Genomic DNA, 13,553 nt, shown 5'->3' with positions numbered 1-13,553 from the left:
GAACATTTCCCGCGGCCGAGCAGATATCATCGTCGTCTCCCGCGGTCACGGAAACGTCATCGTCGTCTTTCGTGGTTTCGGAAACGTCATCGTCGTCGTCCACTATCGCGGCAAAATCGTGAACATTTCCCGAGGCTGTGTAGACATTATCATTGGCTTTTGCGGTTACGTAAACGCAAGACGACGATCGCGGCAAAATCATGAAAATTCCCGACTTTTAAATCAAATTTAAGACTAAATCCCGACTTTCAAGACCATTTTAAAATTCAATACTAATTCCCGACTTTCCCGATTTTCCCGACTACTAGACACCCTGATTCCCTATATACTGGGCATTGCAAATATGCAACATTACAAAAGATTAAAAAAAAATAAAAATAAAAATATATATTATTTACAAACTCGACTGCAGGGTATTACAAAGTAAATGATCAATGTTTAACAGGTTTTCGATCAATGTTTAACAGGTTTTCGCCCGTGGTCTGCGTGTACTGTTAACCAAGTGACAGGTGGTCTATGTGTAAGATTAAATTGTATACCTTGGTCTGTGGCAATGATCACGGCGTCACATGGAACGTGTTAACTGGTATTTTTTTCAATAAATTTGGAAAATACAGTTAATACTTGATACTATTTAAAAAGTCAATACAATTATGGTATCTATCTACAGCAGCCATGACTTTTATCTAAAACTAAAAATGTCTTTGGCATGAACACATGATTGGGAAATTTAATTATTTTACAAATCATATTGACGACAGAATTTCTTTGTATAATAAAACACAAGACTTTCCCGACAGAAAAACACCGCCCAACACCGCGCCGTGCCGAATGCATCATACCGTGCATAGCTGAACTGTTCGCGGCAAATTATTATCTCTTCACTTCGCTGTCAAAACATATCATTTGTAGTTTAAATTTAAATTTAATTTATTTTAACTGTCATAACCTATCCAAACTTGCTGATGATGAAAAAATCAAATGAAGGTTTACTACTGGTAATCAAAAAAATAATTCTGTTCATAAAATAAAATTATAAATGCCTCAAATTCAATTATTTAATTTTTTTATTATAAAATTAAACTGTCATAACATAACCAAACTTGCTGATAATAAAAAAAAAAGAATGAAAAAGTTAGTGCCTCTTGATGGGTTTCGAACTGGCTACCTTCAGATCATCAGCCCGGTGTGCTATCCACTACACCACCGAGACCGCTGGCTCTGCAACGTATCGTTGCGGTAATGGTGTTCGCTCAAGAGGTGGTGGGCGGTGTTTTTCTGTCGGGAAGGAAATGTTAATAAAACTTCTAGGGGTGGGCGAGTACTCGACCTTCGAGTAATTACTCGAGTTTTTTCAAATACTCGACCTCGAGTCGAGTAGTAATTACTACTCGAAAATTTTGAGTCGAGTAGTTATAAATAGTGCCAATTCACGATTTTCTACATCCATATTTAATAAATTATATTTTGTTTTGTGTTGATGCCTTATTTAATCCCCATTCCTACAAAAAACAACTATCTAACCTCATATAGGTTAGACCAGCGTAAACCAAATGTTCAACAAACACCCATCGTTATTCGGCAGAGCTAGCAAGAGGACTACTACTACTAACAACAGACTTTCACTTTCCTACAACAGTCAACAATACGTCTCGATAACGATACAGTAAGTTGAAATAAAGCATTGAATGAATCTATCGAATTGCAATAGTCGATAGTCAACAAGGGAGTCTCGTGACTAGTAGGCCTAACAATGGCAGACGATTCTTGAAGATATTATAAAGTACAGTATCAGATTTAGTTTGAACTGCCATAAAAATTTTGTCTACCAAAATATAGAAATAACAAAATATTTTATACCAAAATATAGAAATACAATAAATAACAATAACCTATTTTAGCATAATATTTTTTCAAATTAATCGGTATTGGTGTTTAGTTTTACAAACCGATAAGTTAACGCAATCTCATTGGGTCTAGGCAAATGGTAGAAAGAAAAGATCAGTTCCACTTTAAACTCAGTGTTGCCAGATGGACGATAATTTTTGTACTTTTACAACTGTGGTATTGGCGTAAACAAACTATAAGTATAATTTTCTAATGAGTTTACATAAACATGATTTAAATTAGTCAAACTATTAACTTTTTTTACGAAATAAAAGCTATAACAATTTTATTATAATTTTTCCGACATTCACCATAATGGTGTAATGATAAATATGGCAACGTCAGCCCTGCAAAACAGCTGTTTGATGGAAAAACAAAGCAGAAGCAGACAGCAGGAGCAGACCGACTAGAGAGAGAGAGAGAGAGAGAGAGAGAGAGAGAGAGAGAGAGAGAGAGAGATAAAGATGGTGACGCATAGCAACAACAAGAACAAAACAAAACAATGGATTGGAGTGAAGTTATGTCAACGTCAGTTTTGAATGTTTTTACTTTGAAGTGAATTTGTAACTTAAAATAAAATTGATTTTGTTAGTGAAAGTTTAATAGAAAGTAAAATAAACATATTCTGTTTGTGATTTTGATTGTGCAATTTTCAATCTGGTGGCAGAAACATGACAACTACAGTTTGAATTGTAACTTAACCTAGAAAATGTGAGTTTATAAAGAAAGGCCAAATAGGCTATACCAGGCTACAGTGAAATGTGTTTTAATTTTAAATTAAGTGTTTAATGTGGGATTTTATTTCGAGATAATAGGCCTACTATGTTTTTATTTGATATTTTCAGTCTGTCAGAGACGAGTGACTTGATCATTTTTATGTATGTACTGAGTGAAGAGGCTAGCCCTAGTACCCATAACCTTCAAACTTCAGACAGATGAAGTGCTTATCCAAGTGATTACCTATTTTAAAATACCTCATTGATGTTTTTAACTTGTGATACAATATGTAGTTTGATATAAGTTTTCTGTTAAATAAATAAATTTATTTTTATAAATTCTGTTTCTTATTTGAATTGAAATTATTCTTAAAGTTAGGTACCTTATTAAGTTAGTTAGTTAGGTTGATTATCATGTTAGTGAGGAGGAATTAAAGGCAAGAAAAAATAAAACACAATAACAAGTGATCTGTAGGCCTAAATAATTTAATGCTGCAGCCATCAAGTAGTCTAGGCCATATTTTCTTTAGGCCTAAGGTAGGAGGTACTAATAATTAGTAACCATATAACTTAGAAAATTTGGTATAAGTACTTAAACTACCTATTTAGGCCTAGACAGGGTTTAGGCTAGGATGAAATTTTTTCAGCAAAATGCTGCAAACTCTCTGCAAAGACAAAAACTAAGTTAGGCCTAACTGTAGAAAAAATATTATTCAATAACTTAAGCATTTAAAACAAAAAACTCCAGTAGGCTAATATTACATTTGTTTGAACATTACATCTTTCAATTTTATTTGTAGAAAATTTGCCATAGGCCTAGCCTGCAAAACAATGTAAACTTAGCATTTTTAAGTTGTGAATAGCAAGATGCTAAAAATACTACCGCAGCATAAACCCTGGGCCTAGGCCTACTTAACGCGCAACTACTCGACTCGACTCGATACTCGAGTTTTTACTCAAATACTCGACTCGACTCGACTCGAATTGAAAAATCACTACTCGCCCACCCCTAAAAACTTCCCTGATTAAAACAACCATTAAATGTTTAGCTTTACTTACCGTGGCCACAAGAAGCAACTGATAGAATTGTCTCTCATTGTAGTCCAAGGTGTCTTGTAGCACCACACCTCCATGGTAACTGAACTGACTCGAGTTCCAGCTCTCTATTGAAAACTTAGAACAAGTCTTTGGGAACTGAAAAAATTAAAATAACAAAACTAAAACAATCAAAACAAAACAAAAAATTGCATTAAAACTTAACCCTAGTGGCTAGACTAATTTTCAGTATGTGCTTTGTGGAGTAGCACGCTTATTTTCGTGAATTTGTAAAGGGGTTTTTCAAAAATCTGTTTAACATTAGTAAGTAGAGATAAACTATTGAACCGTATATTCATTTTGTTCGTAATAGTCAGTAGAATTCAAAAATGACTAACTAGAACTCATTAATACAAACCAATTTAAAAAAGGTGGATTTTTAGAAAGAAAAAAAATATATATACAGCGTATATAATTTTAAATTTTATTTCAAAAGCAAAAACTTGTCACATGTAACATAAATTTTTATTGCAAAATTCAAAATATGCAAATTTTACTGAATTTATTTCTCTACATAGATATATCATAATATACACAAAAGAATAATTTTTGTTGATTTACTAGCAATAATACGGAAAAATCTGAAAACGTAAATTTCTACAACTACACTTTGATAGATCCAAAAATGCCCTCTAATAATAAATCAATATCATAAAACCAAACATTTTTTTAGGCCAATAATACAAACTTAATATATAAAAGAAAGTTGTGTTAGTTACAGCGTTTATAACTAGAAAACTACTGAACCAATTGGCACGAAAATTTACAGGGATATTCCTTAGGTACTAGAATAACATAATAGCCTGTTTCCGCTTCAAAAACCCTTAAGGGAAGCGTCCTATGACCCTTTGCAGTTTACATGTTAATCTTATGGAAGAATGTTTTATTTTGTTTACCATGCCATGTTTGTCATTTCTTGATTAAATTAAATTAAGGAAACAGCTGTTGTAATGATAACCTAATTTTTTAAAACAAATCTATGCATAACAAATGAGAGCTATCAAATAGGTTTCTATTCCATTTGTTTTTTACGAATATTTGTTGTCAAATGTAACGGAAGGCAAGTAAGCGCAGCGAACGAGCTCCAACCTAAAGGTGAGTGAGCGTAGCGAACGAACTTAATCAGGACGTGATTGAACCATGCGAACGAGCATTTGACATAAAACCACATTAGGACAGGACGACGTCTGTCGGGCCAGATAGTTCTATATACGAATAACTAAATAAGATAAGTAATAGAATATTTTGTTTTCACATAAGCTATAATAATAATGTAAACAAAACAAATGATCGATCAGCTGTTATAGGCCACAAAACTTCACTGACTGTTTATCATATTTTGGATTACATATTATGTAGGCTATACATATTTATGCAAAATATTCATAATTATTACACCTAATACAAAACACTAAACTAAAACGCACATTACACTGTAAAATTACGAATAAACCAACACTTTGTCTTATATCGGACAAAACTCACATCAATGCCGACATTTTAGGTTAGACGATAACAAGTGTCCTGTTCTTTCAGCTTTGAAAAATCCGACCAGCCTGACAACATTGAATTCTACTGTCCTTCTTCTATAAGAGCATATATATAGACAACATATTTGTACTTTTCACATTATATACATATGCGATTTAGAAATCGACAATTTTTGTCGATGCACAACATGAGCAATACGTAAAAATTGGCTATTTAAAAAAATTGTTCATCAGCTGTTGGAATGTATTATGACACTACACTTTATACAGAATGAAAGTTTACTTCATGCTTGTTGCAGTGGTACTACTTGTTTTTGTTAGAAACGAAAGTTAAATTACGTCTGCTTTGATTTTTTGAAATGACTCATCTTTTACGATTGGGCAACGAAACATAGCGTTTGCGAGTTAGAGCGGTTTTTTAATTCAAATGTAACTCATTATAAGATCGATATACTTATGTTATAAGGTTCATCCTTATAATAAAATGAAACTTCAGAATCTCATCTTTACATTGGTATAAGAGTTATGTAATTTCACCGACTATAACTTTGCGTAACATGCAACGGAAAAAAACGTTACGATAATCAACAAATTTTGTCGCCCGCCACTCCAGCAACACATATTGAAATCAACATTTTTTGTTGACTCGCCACTTCTAAAGTTAATGCAGCCTACTGATAATTTTTTCATATAAGATTCTTAAATAAAAGCTTTGGATTTAAAGAGTTGCAAACTGAAAGATTGTTAATCCTTATTCGGCAACTAACAGTACGGGAAACAGATAAACTTTACAAAAGATTTCATAATATAGACTCCTTATTTTAAACAATAACATCAATGTATTACCTGATCATTACACTCTTCCCAGCAGGTGAGGTGTATAGTGAGGTAATTGCTGGAGATAGGAGGGAAAGTGATTTCATATAGCCTGGTAACTGGATTAGGTCATTCTAAATCTTAAAGTATCGTAATAAGCAGAAAGGACTATCTTTCATAGCTGGTCAATATAGCAAATTTAAGATAAAAAGCTGAATACCAAGATATATTGTACCAGTGTCACCAAGTACATAACAACAACCTTAAATGATCCTACGAATATTATAAACTAGTTGTTTGCCCGTTCTACGTACGGGAATCTTGTAGTAAGTTAAAACCTTATATTCAGAACAGGAGTTGGTTTGCATATTTAGTGTGCATTTTTCCAGATATGATGGCAAAACTATAATTGTTTAGGAATTCATATAAACCTTCTCAAATACAATATCTGACAGTTTCAAAGCCAAAACGAATGCTTCGCAATTAAATGTCACCCGACCGTGTTAGTCCATATTTTATATCTAACGATAAAAGGAATTGCTTTACAGTATAGATCTATGAGGCATAGCCCTAAGGTAGGCCTGTAATTGAAAGTTACTTTTCACACTGGTTAAAAGTAGTTATAACACTACCTCAACCTCACTACTGCACACTTTATTCGGGTTGAAATTTTTATTAACAATGGTGCTCTTGTCTTTTCCACGAAAAATAAGGAAGGATATTAATGCGTTACCAATAGACATACACACACAAATACAGAATTTGTGAGGTACCAAATTTTAAGGGGGGTAAAAAAACGTATTGTTAGTCAACAAACACCATAACTTACCGGATTTTTATCCACAACATCCTACTCCTAGGCCTATGTGTTGGCCATAGCTTGGGCTATGGGCCAAAGAACGTAGGCCTACTTTTAATAACAGTGAAGTACACAAACACACCCACAACGATATATTTATTCATAATAGCACTCCGTTTCACATAAGAAAGTTAAAACGACCGATTTTACGAATATTTAACGCCGATGACAACATCACTTAACCTCGAAATGGTGTTTGTTGACCAACGACAGACGACAACTAGACCGGCTCAACAGGCGAATCCCCGATCAGCTGTTGGCTAGTTTCCGAAATCGCCACCGCAGCGCTTGAGCCGCGGCCGAGGAAATCGGGATTTGAGCCGGACAAGAATTATTCGCTGTTCAACCGTCGACTTGTTCACGAGAAGCTCTGACGACTGTACGATATTATTACGAAGGTTAGCTACTATATTAGTTAGGCCCCTTTTTTACGTTTTACGTTGTTTCTGTTTTACCTTACGCATACTTAACTTATTATACCTTTTCGTTTTCTTAATATTCCGTTTCGAATTATCTAAATTTAATATCTTAACTTGAGTCTTGACCCGCCAGTTCCTGCCTGCCAGTGACTAGCGGTGGCTATCGTTTATTTAATTACCATTAATTAGTTTCGAAATTACGATTTCTCCGTTCGCTTAACAAATAATTATCACGTCTAAAATTATATCTCGTTTTCACCGTTTTAATACCCCGAGACTTGTCGTCTATGTTCTAAACCCCGTCTTTGGCGGGTGAAAGAATCAAGTCTTGGGAGCAGCTGATTTGAACAATCAAACAGCTACGAATATTAATATTAAATCTATTTTAAACAACATCACGATAAATTCTCCGTCCAATTATATTAATTAGGCCCCGAAGACTCTGTAGGAATTGTTTTGCCTTTTATTCGATATTAGATCAATTACCAACGTCTTCAACTAATTAGTTTAAAGTTCATTACGAGTATTTAAATCACATTGGCTTAAGATTGAATACTCGTCGGCCCTACAGAGTCATTCTAAAAGTTAGGCAAAATTCTCCAAAGCACTTTTACGAAGGCTGGGATGATATAGCTCCAACTGGGCGTCTGCAGGATTTCCTGAGCGCTTCTAGAGCTCTGAGCCTTCGATTAAATTTTAAATAAATTGATCAGTCAAAGCCGTGACAACTTCGTATCGACCCCTGGATTTTTCTCGGCTCCTTCTGAGCACTCCGGGGAAGAAATTTGAGTGTGGCCGGTTCTAGGGGTAGGCCTAGCCTGACTTGGTGAATACTAGTTTATTCCCTCCCTAGAATTTTGCGTCACAAATTGAGCCCACACAACATTTTGGAGTCCAGACAGAAAACGCTAAAAATTATACAGTAAGACATCAATTAAATTTAATAAGCAATAAGGTGCAGTGTTTAAAAATAAATATTGAAAATAGTGATGTGTTTGTATGTAAAAATGATTCTTACTGCTACCACCGGTTCTAAAGCAAAATAGCAGTATCAAAAACCAACGTTTACATTTGAGAAAACATATTAATGACAGTTTGAAGAAACCACCTTTATCCAAACAAAGGTTTCTTATTTAAAAGATTACGTAATCTCTAAACGATAATCGGTACATATATCTAGCAAACATTAGAAGGAAATGTGACAAAAAACGCACAAATCTGGGGTTTTGTACGTGTGTAGTTTTATTTCCTAAGTAGGAAAAGTACCGATATCGTTGTCGAAATGTAAGTAAGTAGAAACCAAAAGTGACACATTGGATAAGCAAGTTTAGCTACATCTGTTAAGTTAAACCTCTGTTACGGTACGATCACAGCGAAATCAGAAAGATCTTCAAAGATCGCAGCAACATCCACGATCACCCACTGCAGTTGTGATTTTTTACTTTTTGCACTTAACACTTAACACAACTGTCCTTGAAGCGCCGCCAATGAGTGGAAACCTTTGTAAGCTACGGTATTGGTGACGATGATTTAAAAAATGTAAGTTTCCTTGCACTAATACAACACTGATTCACGGTATTTTCCCCGGTTATCAAAACTCAAGAACAATCGTTGCACTTGCGATTAATTAAACCGGTTAAGTTAGGCACAACGTTTTATATCTCACTTGGTTTGGATGTGCTGACTACACTTGATCGGAAATGGTTGTGGTATTTGTAAACAACTTTGAATGTAAACATATCAGTGACAGCTAGAAGTGAGAACTAACAGCTGATCGTTATTTCATAAAATGTAATAGGGAGAAAATTTGACAAAAATCGAACAAAATTGGGTTTTTGGTGGTTTGTTATTTTATTTTCAAAGAAGCGAGGCCATGTTTTAATAGCCAGAGACACTCTCACCAATTCAGTAAATACAGAAAAATGATTAGAACCTTGATCGGTACTCTAGTTTTCTAGGAGTAGGCCGCGTAAAATGACATTTTGGCGTTACAGACTGAGTCACAGAATGGACAGACAGACATACAGACAGAAATTGAGATAAGACTCGTTTCGGATTTCTTAGGCTATGAAACGTAAAAATAACCAAAAACTGCATGATTCTAAGCAATGTACAGACAAAACTGTAATTTTATTTATATAGATGAGAAAGTTTAGATGTATGTATATGTATGTTTGTGACAAGTAAACGCGAAAAATACTGGTCGGATTGAGCTGAAATTTGGCATGATGATAGCTCACATTCCAGATTAACATATAGGCATATTCTTATCTCAAAAATCATCCGGGCTCCGCCCCAGTGGCTCTGCAGTTCCCCATGTTAACCTTATGAGTATTCATATTTAAAGGGAATTAAAGAATTTTGTCAGCTGTTTCAACTAAAAAGTTGGTTCTATGGTATTCAAAAGCATCAAACGTTATAAAATTTACCAAAAGGGCTCAGCACTATTTTTTTTATTTATGAAAACAGCTAATTTAAATTTGTACTAAGATGTAACAAAAAATTGTTTACAGTTATGCTTATGTTTTTAATTTCATGAATAACTTGAGATATTTTGCGAATTTAATAATTTATTTTTCTCTATTGTTTAGGTGAAGTAGCAGAACATTATGGCTATGGTAGATGTGTAATACTATTATATAAAAAAAAATTAAGAAGCAAATTTGATCAAACTGTGACTCTCCCCATTGCAAACGAAAAGGTTGAGTATAACTGCAATAAGCATTTATATTTATATGCCAATCCCGTACTAAGGACGGGTACTCTGCTAGTTAGAAATAAATAACACAAATGTGCTTCTATACTTAAACAGAACTAAATCGTAGGCAGGAACAGGAAGCCTGTGCAGCCCTGCCTCACATTTTAATGCTGACCGACCAGCCAATTCTTCAGGCGAAAAAGAAAAGCAGCAGTCATTGTGCATGGTTTGAGATTGAGAATTAAGCACAAGTAAAAACTGCTGTCTCAGTGAAGATATTATGCCTTGGGGTTACAGTTGAGTGAAATGTACAGTTGTTTTGTTTTGTTTACCTGAGGATGTTCCACACACAGAACCTCCAGAGTGTCTCCTGAGAGATCTGCGTCCTCCACAATAACACCAGAGAACACCGTGGTGCCTGCAGGCGTGTCCTCTGCCACGGATACCTCGTATGGTGACTAAAACACCAAACATTTCATCAAAATATTTACTGTTACTAGAAATAAATTACTAACTTTGTAACTTAATACACTTCAACCGGATCAGTTAAAATGAGGGTATCAGCAACAGAACATTGTAATAGTATGCTCAATATTAAATTTATTTTTTTATGTACCAAGAGTACGTAGACACTTAATACACAGTTTGTCTGTAAATTGATGTCTCCAACAGCTCCACGTGAGTCCATGTAATCTATTTTTTTAAATCCTACACCAGCATCCTTTTTACCCGATCCAATACTATTATCCCAACCCCTATGCAACAATTAGTTCTTAGTGTCATAGTTGCTATTGCTAATAACAAAGTGAGGGAAATAATTATAAATAAAAATACTTTAAAAAAAATGCCATGTTTTTAAACGCACTAAAAAGTAGAAAATCTATAATATTAAAACGAAACAGTGTTTTTTTATTTCACGATTCTGAATCAACCACTCGACGGATTTTCATGATTTTTGTGTTGAAAGAAAGATAATTTTGAGAACTAGGGAATGTCGAAGCCATAATTTTAGTTTAGGGTCCCAGTTTTTTAGAAATTAAGTTTTATTTTTTAAAAAGTCTAGCAGCTGACGCTAAGATTCTAAACTAGCTTTTGGTATAATTAATGAAAAAGGATAAATGCAAATTATTTTACTGCTCCACTCTTCAAGGAAAGAATAGAAAAATAACAATGTTTACATGTTTTAATTCTTCATGGTAGCTTTTTCTTTACAATTAATGTGTGTCTGCTTTAACTTTGTTTGGATTAGGCCCGGAAATATTGATGTCATAAAAAGAAGATCAAGAATAATCAGGAATCACGATTTTAAATTACCACCACAACCTCAGCCCGGTTTTATACAAAGATAAACAGATGGATGACATAGACCTAGGATACTGCAATTAGACAAACCATCCTTTTATGAAATCGTGTTCAGTTGTGGTTACGTTTGGTGGTGCCTATATCAGCGCCCCCAAACGTGAAAATATCACTTTTATTTCGACTATGAATATATTGTAGTTTAAATTAACTAATATGGGAAATTACGATTATTAACGGTATGGATAATAAACATTGACAATTACGTCATTAGCTTTACTAGCGTGTTTACTTTTTATATTCCTGCTAAATGGGACCAGTTTTTTTTTTTTCAAATGAATGTTATTTGAACCAAACAGCTGTTTCAAAACAAACTGTTATTGTTTTTACTTTTCTTTGTTTAAACTTATTTATTTAGCAATTAATGCAGTGAAATTGATATAAAGGATAGGTGTGGCGATTAGTTTTGATGTTAGGACACCAAAGTTAAAAAAATCGGCTGCACTTTACTTTAGGTCCTACACTCATTCGAATGAAACAATCGACTAATCAATATATCGATCGATATTTTCAATTGAATGGGTGTAGGACCTAAAGTAAAGTGCAGCCAAAAAATTATGTGTACTGTGAATTTTATTGGATATTATCGTTTTATTTTAGGTCGTTTCTATTCAGACCTACTGGAAATTGTGTATAGTAGTTGTATTGTGGTGATAATAATTTTGGAAGAGGCAGGTATGCTATGGAAGGTGGTATCGTTGACTAGGTCTATACACTTCTCAATTGACTATTACTCTCTCTACTGTAGACTACTTATAATCAGTGTGCGTCTGTGCGAATCGGCTGCAAATCTCACTTCAACGCTTTTCACATAGTAAAAATTGCAGAATTGCTGTTTAGTTGTAAAATTATCGGATTTAAAATGCATATCGTATAGGCCTATGATGGAATAAAACATATTTGGTCACACAACATTTGTTTACAAGATGATTGTTCACATTAAAACTGCAAGAAACTTTGTCTTTATATGTGTAAACTAGCTGATCTGAATTGTACACGGTTTTAACTGACTACTGAATTCCCGTACGTAGGACGGGCTAACACCTCGTAATTTATAAATATGTGGAGAAAATGTCCACATAATCTACTTGTGAGCTATGTTTCAAGTTTCAAGTCTCTAGCTCATCTGGAAGTTAGTTTAAAATTGATTGCAAAATTTGTACCGGATAAGAAAGCTAGCTAATGAAAACATTTTAAAATGAAGCTCCTGCCAAATATGAATCGGGCTCTGAGATTAAGATCTGTGGGAAGGAAGTCAATTCTATTGAAATTGAAATCCATAGCCAGTTAATGAATAAGTATGCATAAAAGTGTTTATAAATAAACAAAGTACATAATGCCCTAGGGAGTTGCAGAAAGATGTACAATTTTGCTGAATAAGGCCAGCAGCTGGTCTTTACCAGATACATCAAGACGGTGACTAGAATTTAGGAATCTCTGCTAATTGATTTACGTTTTTAAGACTACCAGGGATTACCATTCTACTGGGAAGTCTTGGACACATCCCCTAACATATATAGGGCTGTTCAGTCACACCACGATCATTTTGCAAATGTTTTCTTTTCATTGGTTACTACTTCTAACAAAACTGATAAAGCCGTCCTACACCATGCAAAACACCACTAACATCGTTCAAATGTTTATGACCACCTCCAAACTCGCTCCACCCATAACGCCCTTTTTTAAAACCCAAACAACTGCATTATCTTCCATCAACAGGCAATGAACTTCAATAGGAGTTAGCACCTTAGACCACAGAAATCTAATTACAAAACCTGATTCACACTTAGTAAAGTGTTGTTTTCCCCTCACATCTTATCAGCTACTACGTCAAAACTAGATAGGTGGAGATTTTAACTAGCTCTCTTGGTTGTGACTGGAGATAATAATCGTAATTTAATATTAGAACCTTTATAATAGGATTAGGTAATAAAACAAATTGTATGCTGTACATACACTGTTTTGAACAAAACTCTACCTACTTAAATTAGCCTACTGAAATGAATAGATTACTTACATTTTTGAACACTGGAGCATTGTCATTTTCATCAACTACAATGACAGAAACAGGAACTTGGACTAGATTATTGGCAATGGAGTTATCTGTATTGTCTACTTCGTCTTCTAGTGTAACAAAAAACCTCAAGGTGTCGTTAACCTGAAAAAAGTAAATACAGTTAGATAATATTCACTTTATCGTAAAGCATTAGCTCA

General features: G+C 34.2%; 1 protein-coding gene across 1 annotated transcript in view; it reads right to left on the bottom strand.

Moving 5' to 3' along the window:
* Positions 1-13,553, bottom strand: part of LOC128983410 (cadherin-87A) — a 122,689-nt gene that overhangs the window by 75,689 nt on the left and 33,447 nt on the right. Inside the window, exons 4-6 of the mRNA XM_054402691.1 lie at positions 13,357-13,497; positions 10,313-10,438; positions 3,663-3,797 (exon numbers count right to left, since the gene is read on the bottom strand). Coding sequence (XP_054258666.1) covers positions 3,663-3,797; positions 10,313-10,438; positions 13,357-13,497 — 402 coding nt within the window. The remainder of the gene's footprint in view (positions 1-3,662; positions 3,798-10,312; positions 10,439-13,356; positions 13,498-13,553) is intronic.

The sequence above is a fragment of the Macrosteles quadrilineatus genome, unplaced genomic scaffold (assembly GCF_028750875.1).
Source record: "Macrosteles quadrilineatus isolate MER2022 unplaced genomic scaffold, UCM_ALF_1.0 Scaffold_1__1_contigs__length_201487025, whole genome shotgun sequence".
Classification (NCBI taxonomy): Eukaryota; Metazoa; Arthropoda; class Insecta; order Hemiptera; family Cicadellidae; genus Macrosteles; species Macrosteles quadrilineatus.
The sequence above is the reverse complement of the archived record's forward strand: the minus strand, read 5'-3'. Positions and strand labels throughout refer to the sequence as shown.